Source organism: Dermacentor albipictus, unplaced genomic scaffold (genome assembly GCF_038994185.2).
Source record: "Dermacentor albipictus isolate Rhodes 1998 colony unplaced genomic scaffold, USDA_Dalb.pri_finalv2 scaffold_20, whole genome shotgun sequence".
NCBI lineage: Eukaryota > Metazoa > Arthropoda > Arachnida > Ixodida > Ixodidae > Dermacentor > Dermacentor albipictus.
Window position 1 is genome coordinate 90,121 of NW_027225574.1, and position 25,143 is coordinate 115,263.

The 25,143-nt window shown below is 45.7% G+C and overlaps 1 protein-coding gene across 2 annotated transcripts in view; it reads right to left on the minus strand.

Annotated features, from left to right (window-relative positions):
* Window positions 1-10,655: 10,655 nt before the first annotated feature.
* The window catches only part of LOC139052208 (Golgi-associated plant pathogenesis-related protein 1-like), a 281,560-nt gene continuing 267,072 nt past the window's right edge, over window positions 10,656-25,143 (minus strand). For both annotated transcript variants that reach the window (XM_070529289.1, XM_070529290.1), the window contains exons 5-6: window positions 24,236-24,319; window positions 10,656-14,221 (exon numbers count right to left, since the gene is read on the minus strand). In XM_070529289.1, coding sequence (XP_070385390.1) covers window positions 13,953-14,221; window positions 24,236-24,319 — 353 coding nt within the window. In that variant the 3' untranslated portion in view covers window positions 10,656-13,952. The remainder of the gene's footprint in view (window positions 14,222-24,235; window positions 24,320-25,143) is intronic.

Here is a 25,143-nt window from a genome sequence, read left to right on the forward strand (position 1 = left end):
GCGGGAACCTGATGCCCGCCGACATTCCTTCCAACCACTGTCTGTCTGCTGCTTGGCTTGCTTGCGGGCGGCTGCCGTCATCACTCCGTGCGTTTCGTTTGCGATTCAGCAGCTGGCTCGAAGCTCGTGCTTTCGTCGAGGTTTGTGCGCCTTCGACGGCACGTCGTCTTCCCTGCGAGGCTGCGGCTCTCGCGCGGACCCTCTTCGAGTAGGGGTATACGGGGGGGGGGGGGGGGGGTTTCTTTTCTTTTTGTCGGCGCGTGGAATCCTTGGAAGTCGAGCGAACCGTTCCGAGGCCCCCTCCTTCTGGGCTGCGCACAGATCAGGTTCCAGACGTGCCCTTGGGGGAACCAACGTTCGCCGTGTTGCTGGACACGATGAGCGAAGTTTTTCAGGCAGTCAGGAGGTCGTTTTAGTATAGTTGCTGAGTCTGTAGTTCTCTTTATTATTTCATTTTAAAAAATATATAAAAAGAAGAAAACAATTTGTGCCTTCTTCAAACAAGACTTGGTCACCAGCAGTACCTCAGATCAACGTTCTGCCCTGTTGGTTCGCTGTCTACGCGACCCACCATCACGGAAACGGACTCAAAACCCTTACCTTAGAGAGGAGACATGGACATGGGTTTCGAAAATAAATGTTGGTTCTCTCTCTCCCTGTCACTAGATGGCACAGGTATTAAAAGTTCAATGTATTTATGAGGCACTCTCGTTGTACCTGCTTCTGCTAACCAGAGGCACTGCGAAGTGCTGAATCGGCAATGCGGCACCATAATTACGCCGTTCACCACTGCAGGCACGTGTCACGCACGCATACTTCTCTGTATCTTGGCGTTGGCGGTGCACATTTCGTATATGCTTCACCGGAATTAGTCATGCACTGGTGTGGCCGCTGTATCGCAGTTTGTTAAATTGAATTCTGAGGTTTTACATGCCAAAACCACGATTTGCTTATGAGGCACGTCGTAGTGGGGGGGGGGGGGAGACTCCGGATAAATGTTGACTACCAGGGTCTCTTTAACGTGCCCCCAATGCCCGTGTGACCCGCGCATGTTCTTTTTCGCATTTCACCCCCATCAAAATGCGGCTGCCGCGACAGGGATTCGATCCCGTGACCCCGTGTTTAGCAGCGCAACACCATAGCCGCTAAGCCACCGCGGCGGTTGCGCCACACACAAACACACACACACAAACACACACACACACACACCGGCAGTGTTTGTGCATAAGAATCACACTGCAGAGCAAACAGGCTCACACCAGCATGCGCTTCGTGCCGAATGGAGAACTGCTACTGTTGGCGAGTAGAGGATACCATGAACGTACGACGTGCCGTCATTAATATTCGATCAGTCGTGGATCATCTGGAACTCGCTATTTACAACGTGCACGCAGGTAACCGCTAAGCAACCGTTCAGGACGGCCCGCGTGAGCTTTCACTCCACGTAGGACAACGTGTTTACTGCGACTTTTCCCTGGAGAGCACTCAGAGCCAAACGATAATAAAAGACACCAAAACACGTGAGCTATTCCACTTCGTGCTATTATGAGTAAGCTTTTCTTTCGTGAAAAAATCGTGTGCCACTGGCCGGCATCCTTCGCTAACAACGTCACCGTTGTCGCGATATTGGACAGCGCCTTTTCTTGTCGCGGAGAGCTGCCGAAGAGTCAGTAAACAGCGCGAAGTTTCCCGGAAGGACCCGGCATACGGTATACGGCCCCCCGTCCTCGGTCGTTACACGTTCGGCGGTTTACTTGCCGCTCCCCGAAACATGTGCTCCCCTTCGGGACCGGATCGGGCCACACGCTGCGAGACGCGCCAGCACGCGTGCATATAGGGCCTCGTACCGGAGGCGAGAGATAACCGCGCGTGGAAAGGAGGAACGAGCATCAGGAGTAATGGAACGAAAAAAAAAAAGTCGTCGCCTACGGAACATTGGGCAGGACAAACCTGCAGATGCGTCCTGTTTTAGAAAAATAATGTGCGTTTAATTGAATCATTTCATTACTGTGAGCCACTGGGCCCTGTTTCATTTGCATCACATTCCGTACGGTTCTCACGAATCCCTGTAACGTACGAAATGCTTCGTACTTTTTTGTTTTATCACCCGGTGTCGCTTTTTTTTTCTTTTACGTCTTCACTGCAGGCATGACGATGGCTGGTACACAGGTGAGACCTGTGCAGAGCTTGCAGCGTCCGTGCACCTCGGTCAACACGAAGAAGTCATGTTGAGCCTTTTCTTGTTGCTTATCCCCTTTTCATCTTCGTTGTGAGGATGACCGGTCAGTCAAGGGTATCCCGCAACGGAACGGGAGTTGCCAGTTTTTTGTGTGAAGAAAGACAGGACGTGCGAGGTGATGGCGAGAGAGCTGGTGAGGTCAAGGCTCTTGAAGCGAGTGAGAGATGTAGATTAGGGAACGCACACAGGACTGGGGTCCAGCAAGACCCAAGCAGAGTTTGGATTTTTGCGTAGCCAAGCCCGCTTACGTACCCTAATATAAAACTCTGTACTACCAGTTTTTTGTCACTGCGTTTGAAAGACACGGTCCTGTTTGTAAATGAATAGTCGCGGGAATTCTCGTATTTCGGACTGCACTTTATCTGCAACCCCGGACACTTTAATTTTCGTAAAGGCGAACGCTCTCCCCTATGAGAGGTCGCAGAGTGCAGCACTGAAAACAAGTCAAATTGAATGTTCAAGCGGATCCCAATTGACGCTTGCAAAATTGCGCCGAGTTCAAGGCACGCGTATTGTGGATCCGATGTATAGTAGGTATATCCGGCTCTCAGAGTCTCGCCAAACTCCCTAATAGCTTTGGCTGTCCTGAGCATGTTAAGTCGGCACTTCGAAACCTTCAACAAAATTCGGGACAGTTCTGCAAAATTAGTGACTATTGGTAACGCATGGCGGCGCAGAAACGACGGAAGATTGTTAAAAGACTGACACCCGGAAAAGGAAGAACGAGAATGGCTTATTCTTAATCGTGCAAACTTAAATATGCACCGCACAGAGAGAGAAGGGCGCTAGCAATCGCGTCCTGAACGGGACACAGCGGCCACCTTCTTTAAGAGGAGAAAGAGAAGGGATGGGAAAGAGAAGATGAAGGCGTACATACCGCAACATCACACGTAGAGCACTACAAGGCAGAGTCGCCATCCGGTAAGTTACAGGAATTTTTCGTACAGCTTTGTGAGGCCTCGCATCGAATTGAAGCATGATCTTTTGGAAATAAGAAACAATGGAGCTCAATTCGGGAATGGACAAGTTGATGGACTGCGCTCAGTGGCGCACAAAACGACAACTTGCTAAAAGTTGGGCATCTAACAGCATAAACGCTTCAGCGTTTCGCTGTAGTGTCCACAAGCCGGGCACACATTTACCAAAGGGAACGCGAATAGTACTTTTATTACGACAGCAATTATATAGGCATTCTAGGTGAATTTACATCATCATCATCATCACCACCATCATCATCATAATCATCATCATCATCAGCCAATTTTATGTCCACTGCAGGACGAAGGCCTCTCCCTGCGATCTCCAAGTTCCCCTGTCCTGCCCCAACGGATTCCAACTAGCGTCCTTGAATTTCCTAATTTCATCGCTCCACCTAGTCTTCTGCCGTCCTCGACTGCGATTCCCTTCTCTTTATATATATATATATATATATATATATATATATATATATATATATATATATATATATATATATACAGTAGAATCTCGATAAACGGAAATCGGTTAAACGGAATCAACGCTTAAACGGAACAAGCGCCTCGCAGTTGGTTGGTTTTGTATTAGGGCAATGTAAAAAAAATCCCGTTAATCGGAACTTAAATTTTCAGACCACCGTATAAACGGAACCGAAAATAGACTCGAAACCGCAACTTGACGTTCACGCAGAGCCCCAGAGGATGCGCGGTTCTCGCGAGAGAAGGGAAAAGTTTTATTCCTCGTCGATAACTGCCCTGCACATGGAACTGTGCCGCGTCTGAAGTCCATACAATTGGAATTTCTGCCAGCAAACACCACAGCGCTGCTGCAGCCTATAGATCAAGGTGTGATCCAAGCACTCAAGTCGCGCTTCCGCAAAAATATTCTCCAGAGGATGCTGTTATGCATGGACAAAGGGAACGACTACAGGGTCGATGTACTGCGCGCCATTTACCTCCTTGATGATGCTTGGTGGCAGGTGAGTGCAACGACCATATCCAGCTGCTTCAGACATGCATGGTTTGCCTCAGCTACAGAAGAACACTGCACACCGGGTGAGCTTGATGTCCAAGATGCAGCCGAAGAGCTGCTACTGGAGAATTGTGCTGCGATGGGCATTCACTTTGATGAGTATGTTCAAATTGACAGTGATGTGGCAACATGTCCGGAAAACACCGTGGAGAGCATTGTAGCTGATGTCTGTCCCCCCTATGAAAGCGAAGTCGAGGATGAAGAAGTCGAACACGAGACGGCCGACTCTGATCCTGTGGTGACACCTGCGCAGGCGGAATCGGCAGTCCAAATGCTGAAGAGTTTCTTCCAACGAGAAGAAGGTTCTGAGCTGTTTTTGAGAAGCCTGTCTAGCATGAGTGGTGCCATTCAAAGAAAACGGTTGCGAGAGCTCAAACAAGCAAACATAAAGTCCTTTTTCACAAGCCAATAAATCGCAGTTCCAACTGATTTCCGCGGAATAAGTGGACTATTGAGATTTTTTTTTAATTTTATTAGTGCTCTGAAAAAAAGTTCATTGCTTACCGCTTTTGTGCAATAAAGATTGTGCCCATAGCGTACCGTCCTTTTTAATACCTACATTTTGCATCTTAGAACCGCTTCAGCGGAGACTGCCAATTGCGCGCACGCCTGCCTCATCGGGACCAAGCATTCTGGAACGGATTGCGAAATCCTGAACCTTCTCTCGGTAAACGAAACTCCTGATAAACGGAACATATTTTCCCGGTCCCTTGAGGTTCCGTTTAACGAGAGTCCACTGTATATATATATATATATATATCGTCCAGCGGCCGGATTCAACCAAAAGACGTCAGGCACATAAGCCCGATGCTCTTATATAACCATAATTAGACCACGGACGCTATAGCTGCACCAGTCGGAATGGAACACCCTTGGGAAGGAGTTGCCCTGCGTGCTGCGTAGCGCCAACGTATGTCGCACCTGCGTGCATAGCTTGAACACCACCGCTCGAGGGGTCGTCGTGTGGTTCAACTCGTGTGGTTCATACCCACTGTGAGGGATCGGCAAAGAAATGGGTGGATTGTTTGGAGTTATAACCACTAATCGACCGTCAGGGCTGCTATAAAGCAAGTGCGGTTCTAAGGTGAATTTAAATGTTACAAATGAAAGCAATAATAGTAAGAGAAAAATGAATCATCAATAATTGAAAGGCACACAAACACACACACACACACACACACACAAAAAAAATAGAGATACAAATAGGGCATTCAGCTGGACTCAATAAAAAAAAAATTCTGGACTGCTGAGCAAACATCCCTGTCGCTGAGTCCCAGAGTAGAAGCGCGAAATGGAACAACGCTAAACCTTGCTATCGCTGTCAGTGCTTCGCCCTTCGGGCGAAACTGCCACATTTTGACAGCATTGCTAATTGATAAACACGCACAGCGATTAATCCGTAGCAGGCATTGTTATCACAGATTCAGGACCCATAGAAAGAAATAAGGGTTTGAGATGTGTTTAGATAAGTATTGAAGTTATTCTCCGCAGAGAGGCAGGAGGAACAATGGTAAGTTTTACTATACTTGGTTGCTGGGAATTGTGTAGCTTCTGTGACAAACAAATGAAAAAGAATTATTAAAACAATGAGGCGAAGAGCTGCAGTTCGATTCGCTTTATTGAACCTCAGAGTTACAATACTTCTGGTGTGTTGCCTGAGAAGATAAGGCATTCGTATTTTTCGCGTTGCAGTCACACTAGAGCACACTCCATCGAAGGTGTAAGAAAGGCAGAGAGCAGGCGACAGGGCACGAAGGCATTTAGTTGCCACAAAGACATGACGTAGATGAAGGTATTGGCGATTGCCCATAATACGTATACATAGCGATTTCTTTATCTATATAAACTGAAAGAAAAAAGAAAGCCTGCGGCGGATAGCGTGATCTTGCCTGTAGTACACGTGGACTATATGGGGAGGCGTACTCAACCGTCACGACAAATGACGGTGATTAATCAACTTATTATGAGATGTTCACAAATTAATTTCCCAACGACTAAGCTTTGGGTGTATACATATAAAGTATAAAGAAGTTTACGCTTTGAAAAAATTATCATAGCGCGACTGCGACACGACAGCCAGAGACGCTTAATCAGATGCCATAAATCAACAATTTCGCTAGAGGAAGGAACAAGCGCAGCTAATACAAAGTACTATCAAATAAAAATAAAAAGATCCGTGTGAGGCTCTTCGTAGATTCAGAACGCTCGCAAGTTTAGCGGCGTGTACACTTAAAAATGCAATTGTGTCACGAAAAAAAAAAAAGAACGGATGACTTTGAGGAAGGCATAATCTAGGTAGCACAAACGCATGCCCAAACTCTAATACATGAGAAATTATTGATTTAGAATGTGTCAGTGACATAACTGAGCGCTGCAACTTGTCCCATGCTATTTACCTCTGCCTGTGTACATCATTAAAAATTCATCTGCAAAGGTAGAATTTCAAGAAGTGTAATTGAAGTAAGAAATAGAGAGGGGCTGCATTTAATTGCCATAGAGACTACGCTGTAGAGCATTGCTTCAGTTGAGGCATATTTAATGACGAAGTTCATATTGTTCGAGAGCCCAAGAAGCGACGCTGCGCAAAGCGGGCGATTTTCCATTCTCCTTATGGAAGTAATAAACTACTCACGCGCAGCATTGCTTACTTCACTCGTTAATTAGCATTCGCCTTGTTTCACTAAATATATAAAATCAAAACAGTAGAGTTTCCAGAATACTGTTACGTAGAGGGGATTATCCTTAGTAAATGAAGATGAAAAAACTCGCGTCAGTTCATGTGTACGCTCTAATTCTTCGACGCATTTGTAGCTTTAGCTATAGGTGACTTTGTACTCTACCTTGTATCTTCTAAATTTTCTCAGCAACATGAAATACTTGAAAATAGACATTGCATAGATGTCATACAGAAAGCTACGTTTTACGGCTCGTGCGCTAGTTATACGATCGCTGGCAGCACTATTATAGTGGCTATAGGCTGTAGCATAAAAATAAGGAGCCAGTTTTCAACCGGCAGACAGCGCCCTTACTCTCTGTGCTTGACAATTGGCACTGAAACGGGTTCGTTTCGACACTATTTTGCTACTTTCTCCATTTCGCTTAGCAGTATAGACCATGCAGTGCCCAAAACCTCTGTGCTGAGCGAAGAAATCTGAAACAAAAAGGAAAAAAACAAGCCGAGTAGGCTGGAACACTAGGGATCCCCTGGAGATCCATGCCTGAGGTGCGGGTGCACCCGTACGTACATCACTGACGCCAGCAAGACACCTTTAAAGGAAAAAGAAAGAGTGAGAAGAGAGAGAAATAATTTCAGGGTATTACGCGACGTTGTTCGAATGGATGACTGATAATTTTTTTTTATCGCGCCTGGTCTTCTGGAGGGCACGCTTTAACACTGACACAATTCCCGAGTTCTCGCGGGGATCGCACATTTACAAGCGACTTCAAAACTTCAACCTCAACGCCCCTGGAGACTTGCACTCTCGCGCATTTTCACATGATTTCTTTGTTCTGACGGCCGTCTTTTCACAGCGCTCCCTTCATCATGATGGTCGCCGCTGCCTGAGCTAAACGTGACGATGCTCCGTTTTAAGAGAGAGAGAGAGAGAGAGAGAGAGAGAGAGAGAGAGAGAGAGAGAGAGAGAGAGCGTGAAGTGATTCCCCAAATCGGAGTGATTCACCAATTCACTGCGTTTTGATATACACGAGCGTACCTGTTTGTTGAGGCGAAGGCGTTGGGAAACGTGGGTATCTGGCATGCATTGGTGGCCAGCAATGACGTCTGAGAGGAGCGGAGGGAAGGGGGTGAGGTGGTACAAAAGAGACGACCTTCCCGCTCACACTCCCACCTCTGCCATCCTTAAGCTTTGTCGGGTTGCCTGTTGCTAATGCTACAGCTGCAAAGTGCAAGCGACACTGCCCGCCTGTTGACACCTCGTCTGTCGCCTCGTACTGGCCCGAAAGTGAAGCAAAGGCTCTTTGAAGGTCTCCATCTTTATCAACTAGTCAACCATACCACTCCGACGCAACCTTAAGTAGCTTCCAGCGTTACGGACAACTATAGGTCCGCTTAATTGGGTAGCCGAAATTGAGCTAGATCGCCCAGTAGCATTTGCGCTTCTTCGGTAAACGCCACAATTTGAAAACTACGGACGCTATTTAGATATAAGGCATCAAAAGGAAAACAAAGGCGTGAGTGGTGCTTGGAGCAAAATGCAATCTCGTGCAGTTATCCTATCAAGAGGCTTGCATATTACAAATGTTAAAGATGACCTTTTTTAAACTTTGGTCGTTGCTTTAGTACGTTTTGAACTGTTTTTGTTTAGTAATAATTATGTATGTTACAAAGTGCTAGCTGCTATCGTCCGTGTCATGTACAAGGCTTCCTGGGACCAGTCAAGCAGCTTACGGCAGCTTTTAGCCCAGAAGTACGTTTCTAGTTTATACTAGAAGAATAAATGAAGTTGAAGTAGCAAAAAGATAATTTTTTTTCTCGATTTTAACAGAATTGGTCCCTCTACAGTAAAGTGAAAACTTTCTCATCAGCACTGTGAGCGAAATGAGATTTGTTCGTCTCTTTGCTGTTCATTAACAAACTTTGCCTGCAACTTGACCAGCCACGTTAGTATAGGCAGATTTCATGTTGGCGAGCCAATCGGTTTTAAATTAAGAAAAAATAAAATAAAAATCAATAAAGCTGCTTTCCAGACGAGCCACGCCACTCAGATCATGGCTATGTATACTGGTAAAGTTCGCGCTCGGAGATGTCGCGTAGTGCCGGGTGTCTTGTCACACCTCGTAAGTTCTACGTATAGCGTGCTTACCTTATCATCTGTTAAAAGCGCATCCCTGCATCTGACCTTTTCGTACTCCATGAAAGTCATAAGGGCGTATACTAATGTAAAAATATTTTTTTTTGTAGAAGGACGGCAAGTCACAAACAGAAGATGTTAGTGAAACTAGAAAAGAAAAGTGAGAAACAGGAAACAGAAGATAAAGCATGTTAAAAAATTGGCATACTTTTTTCAGTTTTGTTTACAAAGCGCTTTTCTGTTCTACAGCGTACGAGTGCACGTACCAACGCTGCATTTCCAGGCGCAGCGCAAGAGCAAATGGCTGCTCATTGACCTTTCCTCCTCTTTGGGCAGGCGATTCTTCCGGCCAGACCCGTCACCTGTGAGATTTCGTAGCCAGCTGCGGTTCTGACCGCACAAGTAAACGCATCGCATTGTTACATTTTCGGCGTAAAACAATGTGAGACGTGATGATAACACGAAAAACAAATCACAGCCCCAGCACTCCGTACAGATGGTTAACCAGCGAAGCTGAAACGTGCGGCCCCGGCGTTTATCTCTGGGTTAATCCCGACGGTACATTAAACGACGGCTTGGTTAGGCTGCCGGATCCTGGGTAAGCAGTTGCTGCTTGCGCTAGGCTGCACGAGCCTGTTCTTTCTACGCCGGGCCGATGCCCGGCGTAGACGCTCTCGTTCCCTGTTCTGCCCGCGGCGTTGCTGATCGAAATCTGCCTGCTTCTCAGGACTACGTAGGACGCGTGGTCCACCCATTTTGGAGCCGGAGAGAAAGTGCTGCGCGCGCGCTCTGCTGTGACGGAGAGCAACGACGTCACTACAGGCGTAGCCACTCGCGTGCCTGCTTCTCTCTCTCTCTCTCTTTTTTAAAATTTCTTTTCGCACATGCACATGCGGTAGCGCCGAAGGCGTTTTCAGCGTACGGGCGACAGACGGACGGGCAAATCGGCTAGCCATGTACAGCTTCGCTGTAAAATAAAGAAAAGCCTATGTAAACGGAAATTATTCTAAAGAGACTGCCGTATCTTTCTGGGCCTCAAGCTAGCATGCGGATGGTAGGTGTGGATGGCATTATTACTGATGTCCGAATTTCACGGGGCAAGCGGGCAGGAAACGCTGGCATGCGTCGCGGGCGCGCAGAGCTCGGACAACGACGTTCCGATTGCGCACGTCACAGCACCGGACTCGGCAGACGGTGAGACTAGGAAATGCGTTTCTGATGCGGCAGGCTCACCTTGCACCCGCGCACGATTTCTCCGTTATAGCGCGCCAATGGTGCGGCCGACGCGCCAGTTAATGTGTGTCGAGGACAATGGCATCGCATATTGCGTGCCTGCCCTTGGAAGTATAGCTCGCAGACGAGCAATGCGCTGCAGTCGCTCAATCGAACCTTGAACACACCGCGTAAAGCCATGTAGACAGAGAAACGACTGTTGTTGTCGTAGTAGTTTTTCGTTGATCCATTGAAATGGCACGTACTCGCTCGAAGGTATCATTCAGGGTAGGCCTTGGAACCACTGAAGTTCTCTTTTTACTATGACCCCCCTGTATTTTGAATGCTTGCCCCCCCCCCCCCCCCCCTCCCACCTTCTTGGAGAGATAAGTGTTCAATTCCACTGTAGCTATATGATTGAGAAAAAAAAAACTGTTCGAGAATTGCGGGGTTTGAATCTACCTCTCTCGAGTTCTCCCTCCAGCTGCCTTGTTTTTCTTCACAATGACTTTTGATTATTCTTGTTTTTTTTTCTTTTCCGCAGTCCTTCGATCGTGAAGGGGATTGCTTTTACACTTGCTCTTAGGCAGAAACTAGTGCTCCCCGTCGGCGCGGTCGACGCTTTGCGACAACCATTGTCCTCGCAATAACAGCTCAAAACTCCCCCCTCCCCCCGAAAAAAAAAAAAACACAGTTACACAGGAACAGCGCTTACCGTTTGGGACACCAGCTCAACTGCAACACTTACTGCAGTTTTCCGTTCCAATTTCTGTACTTCCGTTCAATATTTATTCTTTTCCGTGGAAAAAGAAGAAAGAAAGAAAGAAAGAAAGAAAGAAAGAAAGAAAGAAAGAAAGAAAGAAAGAAAGAAAGAAAGGAAGGAAGAAGTAAGAGAGTGACTGTTGTTGAACAGGCCTAAATACGACACGTGTCAGTAATTATACCTTTACTAGAGGCATACGCTCACAGCATTCGCGAAACTTATCTAGCATAGATATTTCACGAAGTCTGCAGTTAAGAGCTCGGGATGTTTGCACAAAACAGACTAGGTTGGCACACGAGGGTGACGGAAGCAGAGGCTCAAATTTTTGCCTACGGCTCGTGTCTCTCTTTGCTTCAGTGTTATTCTAAAGCAACGTATCATCTTGCCCAAACCGCCACCATTGGCATAAGTACGTAGGAAAAAATATTGCGCATTTAACACAAGTGCTTTCTCACGGCCGGCTAAACAAGCTCGCTGAGCAAAAGACAAAAGCGGTAGTTCATAGCACTATTATCAACCAATCTTTCAGGCGTGTCTGATGGTCTCCTCGAAAGCTGAGGGCAAATGCAGGCATACATCACATGAAGCGATTGCTCACCTTTGAAGTCCCTGAGCGTAAGTCAATGTCAATCTTGCGCAATGAGTAAGCGTGGCAACTTCACTGGAAAATTTCAGCGGCCGCACCAAAGCCTGGCAAAAGTTCCGATAGCGCGTGCTTTCATTTCGTGATAACGGTCTCATATGAAGCATATCTTGAAAACTGCTGTCGAGAACAACGAGCCTTCGCGGTGACTTCTATCATTCCTGCAAATTTTGTGCGTTGTCCAAAACAGCACCCTCTGCAGAAGATACTGTAGAAGCCTTGCAATTTTACGATGTATACACATCTCTTTTCTTCGTTTGTAAGCACAGTTTAAGCAACTCATAATAATATCATACTGCCAACGATAATGCATACTTATGACAGATAATTAATAAGAGCGCGTTGTGCGAAAAAGCATTCGGGACAACTATTTAAACATATTATTCCATAGGAAAGAGTGTCACTTTCATTGTTTCGGACCTAGCCATAATCTGCCAGCTGTGCTTACCTCACGCAAAGCTTGCTGACCCCTTTCTCTAAAGAATCTAAGTGCACAGCATAGCGACAAGTCATTCGCAAAAAAACTAAGCTTTAGCGACTCGGTAATCAATACGCGACCTCCTGCGAAAACACGACCAGGGCAGGCTGCACTACTGTGTCGTCGTCAGAGTTGTCATTTCCGAGGCTCGCGCTTTCACCAACATCCCGCACAGCGTTTTTACTCTCTAAACTTGCTCACCAGTAGCCGCATGCGTTCTTATAACCGATAACGTGGCCCATGGACATCATAAAAAGCGTGTTGTTTTACTATAGAACACATACTAAAACTGACGGTGCCTCGGCTTTTCATTTTTCATATCCGGTGTATTCTTATAACAGGTATTATGCGTAGATTGGAATGTCGATAGTTTTTTGTTGTTGTTTACAGAGCCAATGCGTTACGCTTTCCAGAAGTAGCTGTAAAGTGCATCATAATAAGCGCCTTTTCTGACTGTCATTGCCATGTCCCAAAATGTTTATACAATGATAAAAAGCTCCAACGTTCAGAGTTGTTTTCAATATGGGTGAGAGCGAAGAAAACTAGAAACAGTGAAGTGGAGGTGATAAAACGACTAGGATCTGGGGCCGAAAAGGTGCCTTCTTTCGCTCCCTCCATGCTGCCGTTCACTCCGTTCAGTTCTACTCATGGTACAAATTCTACTAAAGTACTTCCAAAGCGCGAAATAGACGAGCTGTTGTTCGTTCAGTAAATACAAACACAATGTATCAACGAGTACATTAGTGTGGGGAGTGCGGGAAAAAAACATAACCTGCATGAAAATAGAATGAGCGTCTAAAAATAAACGTCCTCAAGACGCGGCACATGTGGCAGTCACTGTAGTGTGATTACAGATGTCAGTGTATCGCAGCAACCGTTTCGGCCCTCGAGAAGCGAATCCTCTTTTTCTCCTCTTTCACATTACGCGGCGATTGCTGTCATACGCTGTCCAGAATTTCTGCGTAAGCGATAGGCGGAAATTCTGAAGAGATCAGAAATTGGCTAAAATGCGATTGCTCACGAGAGAATTCCGTCACTGCAATGCGCAGGAACAAGGATCCGCTCAGTGGCAGCGCACGCGCGGTACAGCTAGCGAACGCACTCGAAGCTATAGAGCGCGAAGCCACCTCAACCTTTTCTGAAGTGCGCAGACACGCACACTGCTGCTACACACTGTTACACTGCTTCTGCACCGACGCTCAACGTGCTCCAAGCAACGCTACATAGTATGTACAATCCGTCCAGCGTGAAGAGAACAGGGCGGCACCGGCGCTTTCGCTAAGTTCAGATGGAGTCGCAGTGTTCCCTACAAAACATTACTATCGAGGACGCTCTGGCCCTGCGATCGCTCAGCTACCATTGGAATAGTGGTGCAGTGCGTGGATTTGTCTAATCTTCCTGCTTGCGGCTTCCGACTTTATTGAGCGTGCTTTTTTTAAAAATTAGGCTCTATCTTTACCAAACTTTCAAAAAAAAAATTATACTTCTTTAAACGCACGAAGGCAATTACACTCTACGCACAAGCATGCTCATTGCGAATGGTTGCATTCATAGCGCAATATTCTATTTTCAAGGTCGCAAGGCCATTTGAAGCCGTAAAGGCAAAGTTTAGGCATAATCCACGTACTATATGGTATACACCCATCGTTCCCGTGCTGGCTGAACAGTCGCACTCCTCCCGCCAGCTCCCGCAATTCCCTTCGGTAATTTCTGCAAGGAACTCTACGTATATGAAGCGTCTCAGTTGGACCTCGAGACCGCGGATAACGTATTGCGGTGGCCGCGAGGGGTAACGCGGCTCATCGGGGGGACCGAGACGACGACGACGGAGACGAAGCGGCGGCGGCTGCGACGGCGGACGCTGCAGCTGCCACGTCGCTCAGCTGCGGCGACAGGCTCTCCTCGTCTTCGTCGGCGGGCGGCTGGGGCAGCACGTTGTTGTGGAACTCGCCCAGCACGTTGCCGGCCGGCTTGTACATGGCGACCACGATGATCTTGCCCGAGCGCGTGCGGGCCTTGCCTACGCCGAAGGTGGTGCTGCTGCGCCACACCATCTGGCTGAAGTGACCTGCGTGTATGGAGCGCGCAATGCAGCACCGTGATTGCAGTGCAATGGCACCCGGTGATCTCCTCAAACCACGCCACACACACGGCAGAGCGCAGAATTGCCGAGACATAAAAAAAAAAGAATGCACCTCCGTACTCCTCCTTTGAAGGAAACCCGATCCCCACCTGCTTCTGTTCTTTCTCTTTACTTTTGGTATCTCACACACCATCACTCAGCAGCGCCGCTGCTTCGCTCACTTCGTGACTGAATTCTGCAACGCGACTTAACAAAGAAAAGTCAGCTGCACGGAATTCAACTACGAAACGCCTGTTGTCAATTTCATTGAATATTTAGACTTAGGCTTGTACTTTTCGGTTCGCTATCTTTGCTGAAGCTCCGAGCGCATAGGCGATATAAGCCAGTGCTTCCTTTCGTCTCTGCACATTTGGAACTTGTAAAACACTGAGTAATACAATCGTGCCTCAGTAATTCACTGTCAAAGTCTGGCGCTACAAGGTTCAAATCAGTTCGTGCGGCCAGGCCAAGTGTCTTGTTGACGCTGGTGGCCACTGTTAATCTGCGAGCTTAAGCAAGGATTACAGGGCCACATCGAGTGAAAGCAGTAGCACTGAATGCCAGGCTGACAAAGGTTGCGGTTGTGCCTCACGTACTCATGAGAACCATCTTGAAATACAGCGCAACGGGACGGCCCAGCAGAAAGGAAGACCAACACAGGCGCAACTAACAACTGATTTTATTGAAGCCAGTCTCACAGGTATATGCGTACTTAACATTTACCATAATCTTAAAGGACAGAGATAAAGGCCGCAGTGGACGTCGTTTTTTCTGCCCCTCAATGCTAGCTGAAGCTGTGCAAGATAATTCACTGAAAAAAAAAAGACTGATTTCCTGCTTTAAACAACACCATAAACAATTTGTGAATTGTATGGGAAACGTTGTTTACCCCATACTTTTGCCATGTAAAAAGGTGTATATCAGTTAGACAGACACTTGTGTTCTTTAAAAGGTTAAACGAGCGTCATTATAATCTTACAAAAATAATTTCTGTCTATTTAGGCATACATTGACTAAAGTGCGTCTGCGTCCCTCTCTTTGAAGATACTTGCACTTATTATATATATATATATATATATATATATATATATATATATATATATATATATAGAAGAAGAGTGCATGTGCACGGTGGACATGCTGAGCATAGATGAACACGGCTCTACGATTCGTACCTATGAATATATGTTATTGTTGTACTTATTTACGTTTGGGCGATATATATATATATATATATATATATATATATATATATATATATATATATATATATATATATATATATATATATATATATTTATATATACGCGAATTATACGCGAATGCACGCAAAATTGCCGCGCGACTGGCCACTCAAGGCACTTTGCGCGTTTTCGCGGGCTGCTTTCACGCTCGGAAAAACACATTTATGTAGAACGTGTTGAGCAACAAAAAGCTGTAGCGGGAGTTTTTGATGTCGCGCTGCAATTTACTCGTTTACACTTTTCATCTAATTATACAATTTGAGAAGTTGATTGCTTAACTAAGACTAATTATGTAATTAGGCGGAACGCAAAAAACAACAACAACATAATCTGGCTATTTCCAAGCGACGGCAAACAACAGTACCTCGATTCTGCGCAGCTACTTGGCATTTGCGCATTTTAATATGTTGGTGCATGATAGTGGGGCAGCCTGTTTATAAATATTGTGTACTTGCGAAAATAAGCTGCGTAACTGGAAGTCGGACTGTCCGTTCGTCGTATTCTTCTTATGTCCTCGTCGAGTTGTGCTGCAGAGCTCAGTCATAATTCTGAACCAACTAGCTGACCAACGTGCGTTGAAGAAGTTCTCTCACTTTACCCTCCCGCAGTATCCCTCCCGCCTGCTCCTTTTTTTTTTTTTTTATTGACATGTATACGGAGATCCTGACGTTTTGAAATGCCACCGGTTACTAGTTATCTCTCAAAGAAAAGAAAACATAAGACATTGTTGAGGTACTACTGACTTGTGATTTTCTTTTTTCGAGGAATCAAATAGGCCCACAGAAAACCTCAACGAAGCAGTGTACTCGTATACGTGAACAGTCAGAGCAGCAGCGTAGAAAGGGAACACGAATGCAGTATGCGCAAGGCATAATTCACAAATTATGCACAATTATGCACAAAGCATAATTCCACATTTGCGTAACTATAGAATATGCAGATATATTGATATAGGCAATCTTGTCGTCCATTGATTCGTACTAAACACCGTCTATGAAAAGAAAAACAGAAAGCAAGAAAGAGAGCTCCGCAGATTGCAAGGCTGACTTTAATCATCGTTGACCACTTTTACTGAACTACTTCACAATATTTGCGCTCATTCTCTGAGCGGTAACTCTGACGCAAGACATTGGCATCAGATTTGTTTTTGTAACACTGTCGCCTGATTTTATTATGTGAATGACATATGTAACCGGATGTCAATGACTTTCGTTAGGTAATTTTATGCTGAAAAACCGACACCCTTGGTGTCATTCTGGCTACTGTCAAATTCCGCTACGTTGGCATTTTCCGTCAAATAGCAGCCTCGTGGGAAATCGAAACCGACAAGATGTCGAATTAAATAATCATGGTGGAATTTAACAGTGTCGAGGATAGTACCTCCTTGGACAGTACGGAGACGGTGATGGTGATGATTTCCTCCAAAAATGGCATAAACCCACTGTGGAAAATATAGCAGTAAGAGTCGGGTCGTATTACGACAACAAAACGGCAATACAAAAGAAACTGTTCATATATCAAATAAGGAATGCGTCCTACAGCAGTCAGCCTTGCCAGAAGAAATAAAAAGATATTTAAAAGACAGGGAAAACGCGGTCGGGGCAAGGCTGTTGTTTTTCTTTCTTGAGCGAATAGGCGTAATAGAAGGTACGATAATTTTTTTGGAAGCGTTCACACCATTGAACTCACTCGCCAGGGTGTTATGTTCTGTTTGAAAAAGCGGGAAGTAGGAGGCGAGCGAAAAGAAGAAGGGAAAGGGGGTGAGAAGGAGGGGTGTGTTGTTCATCTGGCTACATTTAGCGTTAGCTTTTTCCAGACTGATAAGCGCAGCATTTGCCCCTGTGATAGTTGAGCTAATTATGCTTTACCGGATGTCGAACATGCGCACATTACAAGAGAGAGAGAGAGAGAGAGAGAGAGGAAATTTATGTAAGGAAAGAAATTGCAGACATGCCGGCCTGAGGTACAATCCTCTGACCTGCTACTCATGGCACTGAAGCATACACGTTTGAAGCGTGAACGAGACAAGATTACACACACACCCAGTCAATACATACTGCAGTGTACACAATGAGCATACGACGCACGCTACTACAAAATTGAAGTTTAAGCGTGACAGGCTTTTGCACGCTCTAATTACCACTTCTTTCAGCAGACGCATTGCACTTATGCCTATGCGCATTATTTGCAACCTCCCCCCCCCCCCCCTTTTCACACACACGTATGAGAGAAAGAGAGAGAGGATGACCACAGCTTCCTTACTTGTCACGTTCTCTGCTTTTAAAGATATTTTAATTTTTATTTGTCATTCTTTAATTTACGCATTTTATTTGTTTCCTATTTATTAACTTGTTGTCTACTTCATGTTTCTCCCCGTAATATTCTGGAGCAGCTTGTTAGGCGCTTGGCTCTAGGGTAACGTTTCCAGCTCTCTCCTTAGAATATTTCTCTCTCTTCGGCATAACTTCCCTCCTTCGTCAATTTATCCGTGTTTCTCTTTTATTCTTCCTAGTGTATCAGATTTCTTTCATTCTCTGTAGCTTAAATTACGTCATATCATGTTTTCACCAATGCGTAACGGAATAGGTAAAGTACACGCAGCCCGTCTAACACACGTACGATTGCCCTGGAATCATTTATTCTGCTACCAGCCAAGAAAATCACGCTCAGTTTGCGAAACAAGCACCAAAGCTCCGCGCACTGAGATGGGACATCATTGCTGCACATTGGTGCGCGTCAAACCAAACAGAAAAAGGGTGAAACAAAAGTAATTTCGGTCGCTGCATAATAGATGGGCTCATAGCGGGCGCCGTTTCTTTACGCGGCTACCCATACACCGGAACACTAGCAATCACAGAAAGACAAAGCATCTGGCCGACGCAATAGGAGTCTACAGCCAGCCATTCCATTACAAATGAAGTGAGCGCTTGGCGGGAAACCTTACTTGATGGAGCGCTGTTCCGGAAATGCCGATATAAAGACAGAATCGCAATAAACAACCGTCATGCCTCTAAGCAGTTAGACAAGGGCACGAAGCAATCAAGGCATGATGAGGTTTTGAGCTGTATCGCAGCGGTTATTGCTTTGAAAGAACAATGTTTCAAACGCAGCGGAATGACAGTGAGCCGAAGGGCATTCATGTGCTGCTCACTCCGGAAATACTCGTAGATAACAAACAAACAAAAAAACAGCCACCGGTGGAACGCGAGGCGATATGCTAATCTATAGTACAGGCAACCACTCCCCGCACACACTAAGTAGTAAGTGGTCACAAGTCAGTAATGGCCCGATAAACCGAGTGTCTTGGCGCTTTGAACAAATGTAGTTGTAAACGTCACAAACGCGACTGAAACGTTACTACAGAGAGAGTCATATGCTGTGACCTTCGCATTACGACTCTTTAGGACCACGGCACCGTGACCTGGACACAAGGATGGAGAGGTGGCATGAGTGAGTGAGTGAGTGAGTGAGTGAGTGAGTGAGTGAGTGAGTGAGTGAGTGAGTGAGTGAGTGAGTGAGTGAGTGAGTGAGTGAGTGAGTGAGTGAGTGAGTGAGTGAGTGAGTGAGTCGATCGTGTGCATGCATGCGTAGCGTGGTCGTTTAAGATGGCATGTATGAGACGCTTGTCTTTGCATGACGTAAGCTATGTAGAAGAAGAACAACTTTAGTGACGAATAAAAGGCTCAGTGCGTGGAGCCTCCAGACAAGGGCCCCACTGGCTTACGCCAGTGTTTTTTGTGTGTGTGTGTGTGTGTGTGTCGCGATACCCGTGTTTCGCAATACACATGACAAATAGGCACTCGGCCGGGACATACGCAATCCTTCGTTATGAAGTTCATTTTGCTGTTATACGTTATAAACGTGGTGTACGTTATAGAGGCGTCAGTTGTATGTATGTGTGTACGTTACTTTATGTGAAACAAAATGGGAAGGTAGGCCTATTAGGGCCGGCTATCCCAGAATCCTATATACACTACTGAACTAAGAAAAAAGAAGAAAACATTAACATCGCACAAGACACGCAGCACACAAACAGTGTCACGAGCACCGGAAGCCCAGCCCACCAGCACTTAGGACTGTCACCCAGCGTCCAGGAATGGGGGAGGGGGGGGGGGGAGACCAAACAAACCCCCCTTTATGTATACATATCTGCAGCTTCCTTATCTGCACATAAACCTGACCGTGGAAAGGACAGCACGGCAGCGGCATGAATATGTTATGAAAAAGGAAGCAAGAACAGTGCATAGGAGACAAATACGATAATGTCATTCACGGACAGTCCATGAGATTAGCGTCAAATAGAAGGTCACGAAGGGCGCTGACGGCACGCTTCTGCTTATCAGCATGACCACTGTCCAAGCATTTTGCTCACTGCACGAGGACGTCTGCCAAGGACCTTCAAACGATCCTGCCGACGATCGAACCAGCTACTACTGGTCATTTAGAGGGCATTCTCTGATGATATTGTCACAGTGCGTCGAGCCTGGTGACGCAACGACAGCATGATCTGTAATGACAGAGTAACGAAGAGAAGAACGACGTCCCGTGCCGCCCGGCATTTGCCTTCTTAAATTTTCTTTTTATAACTCCACATTTTTGTATTATATAATATGTAGATACAATAGAGTATATATCTATATCACATAAATTTTAATTCACACAAATTCAATTTATCAATGTTTATTGAAATCGTATTCCTCAAAATTAGTATTAGTGTTTTTTATTTAACCCCTGCACCGCCCGATTCGTGGCCGATAGCCCAGAGAGGGTTGCGTCAGATCGTAATGAAACAGCAACAACAACTTGTCGTCCGGCACTTGCAGTCTTTCATACGTCTCATGCAGTGCACGTGCTTCTTTCATACAGCACGAGAAGAAAGGGGGTTAACCGAGGGGCCCGACTTTTATCAATCATACCATGAGTAGCCAACAAAGACACCAAGGATAACATAGAGAAAATCACTTGTACTTACTAATTGAATTAAAAGGGTGATAAATTAATGGCAATCAAAGTGGATGAAAAAGCAACTTGCCGCAGGTGGGGAACGATACCACGTCTTCGCATTATCGCACCCTGAACCGCACGCGCGTAATGCATCGCGCATGTTATGCGAAGATGTGCGATCGTTCCCCAGCTGCGGCAAGTTGCTTTTTCATCCATGTACTTTCTATCACTGCAATTAACTTAAAATTTCTTTAATTCAATGAGTAAGTACAAGTAATTTCCCCTATGCCGTCCTTGGTGTCTTTGTTTGTTGCCTTTTCATACAGCATAGTGACTTTGTCTGCAGACAGGTCAGTCCAGAAGGGCTCCAATGTAGCAGTTCGCGACCGCCTCGTGGTGACTTTCATACCTTCCACCATGTTATCTAGGTTTTCTTAATTTCCACGTGATTTGTCTTGCTTTTTAGTTTTCTAGGCTTTCACTGTCCCCTCTGTTTGGGCCCTACAGGTGGCCGTTTCGTCATCTGGGGAGGCTGCGTGCTGTCATTGACGAGGAGGACGACAAAAAACAAACAAACAAACAAACAACAGCAGATTGTGTTGGTGTGTAGTGCTTGTTGATATTTTCTTTTCGTTTACTTTTTGCTTTTCCCGAGTACAGTGTACTTCGGAATAGCCGGCCCTTACACTTACCTTCCCATTTTGGTACTTCTAAAAAAAAAAAGATCTTCCTGTGAATATCACCCTAATTTTCATCATATAATAATAATAATAAAGACAATCATCTGAAAAATCCCGCGTAACAGAGAGAGCTTCTTTAATGAAGGCCGGAGAGCTTCGCCTAGCAGTTCGCCTAGCAGTTCACCTCGCATGCAACTTATACCATGCGCCATCTCGTCCGTCACTGTTACAGGGTGGCGCACGCAAAGCACGACGTATCCACAACATACGCAAACGCGCACTCTCAAAGCAGCGATCTTGTTAAGGCCAGTAGCGCCCCGCAGTATAGAGTTGAAAGCGCCAGTTTGACCATCGCGGAACGGGCGCAGGCAGCGCTGCTACAGCGAACGTCGTGTCCAGAGAGCTTGTGTAATAAATTTCGCTTGTGAACGAGCACTCCAGGCGTGGTCCTCTCGTTCTCGGCCTTGTATTTTCGCTCTATACTCGTCATATCATGAATAAATGCGTACGCCAACTCGCCCACATTTCTCCAGAGAACGCGCACACGTGTAATTGTAAAGCCGTGACCTATGTATAAACTCAACACCGTGTGGATATAATGTACGCGGCGCGAGCAAAGCACACGCATTCGCAGGGAGATTGGCTTCTCCGTCAAGAGAGAAAGCGCTACTCCTGCAACACACCGACCACTGTAGAACGCAAGCGAGGTCAACATTTACACACTAGAAGTGAACAAAACGCTGGTATATCGCACACGGGAGACCGCACAACCTCTTTTTCACACGCCTTCGCCTGGCTCCGGCTGTGCCAGGAAAGGCGAAGGGGGACAGGCCACTATACACAGCAACCGCGAGAGCATGCAGGGGCGCGCTTTGCGAGATCGCACATTATATCGTCAAGGGGCGCATTCCATACCCTGCGCTAACGTCTGGCAGGGAAAATATTTAACGTCACTGGGCATCTTCGCAAACGGCACCACAATGCACTTCAATTCGTTTGACTGACTCTGTCCGTAAATTCGTCTGGCTCTGTCCGTGAAAAGTTAATTATCCCTAACTATCTCGAGCAATCTGAAAATTAACACTTTTGTGGTAAAATCAAACCCGAGGAAGTAAGTTAATGAGCGCATCTTCCCTATATTTATGGGATTTATAATGCGTTGTCTGCAGCGAACTATATATATATATATATATCACGAAAATATATATATATACATATATATATATATATATATATATATATATATATATATATATATATATATATATATATATATAAGGTGTTTCCATTTTAAAGTTTTAAGAATTGCCTGTGGCAGATAGCGCAATCGTAACCCTTCAGCCAAATTACTTGACTGGGCGGCCATTACTTCTACAAGAAATCAGAATGAAATCAAGTTGTACGAGACACCAGATCGTAGATATATGTTTGCAAGGCATATCGAGTTGAAACGAATTATGAGGATGGCACCGGTTTCGGGACATGCGCCGTCAAACTCGCGGTAAAAATGTAGTTTTGCTCCGCTTACTCTTTAGGAAAACGTTCTTTTATTCACTGCAGAACGAAAGTAACTGGAACGCCAATGCATGTCGTCGGACACGTTGAAAATTATGTCGGAACTGGTGTAGTCCTTAGAAATCTTTCCAAGTGGGTACGCCTTGCGAATTCTTCGGCTACAATTCGTAAATTGAAATATGTGCAGCAAAGTAATTAATTAAAAGTTAATTAGCGTAATACGGTAATATTCAATTATGCAGTTTGATTTCGCGTAGAAGTAATGGCCGCCCCGTCGAATAATTTAGCCCAATAATTAGAATTACATCATTTGGCGTCGGCAATTAAAAAATAAATTATTGGTGCAGCTAAAAAAACAAGAACAACCCACAGCTGGTATTGGCACCGGGCGTGCGCACAGAAAATGTCTTGACATGTGAATGTTCGCACTCCAAAAACAAAAGAAAGTGACGGCAACTCGTTTAAGTGGGAGTAGGCGCTTTTCGCATTTTTTTCTTTTCGAAAATTCTTCATTCCGGAGAATTATCGGGTTTCCTCAACGTACAGCGTTGTTGTTGTTGTTGTTGTTGTTGTTGTTGTTGTTGTTATTATTATTATTATTATTATTATTATTATTATTATTATTATTATTATTATTATTATTATTATTATTATTATTATTGAAACATACAAGCACACAAAGGAAACAGGGAGGGAGCAAGCTGACAACCGCCACCTAGAGGGGCACAACGCCTGCCTTCTCTTTCGGGAGGAGGGAAGTAAAGGAGGAGAACAAGATAGGAAACAAAAGAAATAGGAAAGAAAATAGGTAATAAACAAATGACAGAGACGCGGGCAAAAGAAAGTAGGAACACGGAAAAAAATGCCTATAAACGGGAGGCCAAGTCAGTTGTCGTTCAACTCTGCTTGCATCCAGATACGAGTGAACGTATATATATAGGAGGGACGAGACTCGCAAATGGAATTAAATGTACGAGCAGCGCCTATACTGCCGCTTAAACCAGTTGCCGCGGCACTTTGCTCTGGTTCTCAGAGTGCGCATGCCATACGAGACGGAATGCACTTCCATTACGATTTCTCTCCTGCCAGCTACGAAGAGCGACGCATGGTGCTGGCGAGATTTGGCGCACTTGCCGGCTGACGATCGGAGACTGCAGGGTGTCGATGAGTGAGCACTAACGTGTGCTTGCGCATATACACTCGCTCAGCGTCACCACAGCCAACTACGTGACCAGGAAACTCACGGCACAAGGACACACACACTGTATGCGTCAAGATCAGTTTGGTTAGATTTCCTTATCCATGCCGCACGAGATGTGAAGTAAATTAGAGATTCAATCTTCCCTCCCGTTCAGAGGAAGCCGAGGCTTTCTTGATGTCGTCCCCCTCAAAGGATGGCGTTGTAGAGCGCGACTTTCTGGACTCTCCTTTCCGTGAGTGCCTTTCTTTCTTTACTGTCCCTATAATGCTGTTTCGCCGTCGTTTAAAGGGGGAATAGACCCGCCGTTAGAAGACCACAGCGAGACATTTTCGAAGCGCAACAGAAAGAAGGCATGTTGTAGCCTGGAACTTCTTACCTGCCTGAACGTGGAGTATGGACGGGTCGAGCAGGAAGTCGTAGTACCTGATCTCACTGTACCAGTACCTGGCGACTTGATCTCCTGGAGCAAGAAGAAAAAGAAAACAAAACGGCAGTATAGTGCACTCGCTGTGGCAAACATGTGTAGCGCATTAAGAATTCTCTGTCCATGTTCGGCATGGGTCCAACGAATTATAAACCCGCATCGTACTCTAATGACGTGTCTCCCAACGCAGGGGTCAACAACATCGCGTGCGATGACTGTCGTCGCGAGTAGACGCTAGAATACGTTCCTCGTGACATACCCTCGATGCAGTATACATAGACAATCGATCCCATGTGCGCTAGCTTGCGTTGATGACGCAACACTTTCGGAACTAGCCATATTGGAAAGTAAAGCTCACTTGCCAGTCACAGCTGAGCACGACGAAGAAATTTGTTGGTCACGGTTCTTAGGCGAAACCAAATTGTACGAACGGCTTTAGGTCTGACTGCTGCTAACTTGTGTCGACGACTGTTATCGTATGTATTCCGTCTATCTCTCTATTACCTACTTAGCTTTCTATACCTTTCCCGTACCCAGCGTATAGGGCAGCAAGGCGGATTTTTTTTGTGTTCTGGTTGACGTCACTGTTATTCTCCTCTCTTTCGTCTCCCTCTCTTTCTCTCATGGTGGTGTGACTGTCACTGCATCGCGCATTAGACGACAGCGTAGTTTTCAAGCCTGTAGCTTCTCTTTCTCGTTCTTAATCACTGAGAATAGCTAAAGTTTAAAGGATCGTCAGGCAATTTTAAACTTGGGGAAGAGAGAGAGATGATGATGATGATGAAGCAACATTCACTGGGCCCGAAATAAATCGGTGGTGCACGCAGGCACCAGACGGGGTGGTTCCCTAGTTACGGGAC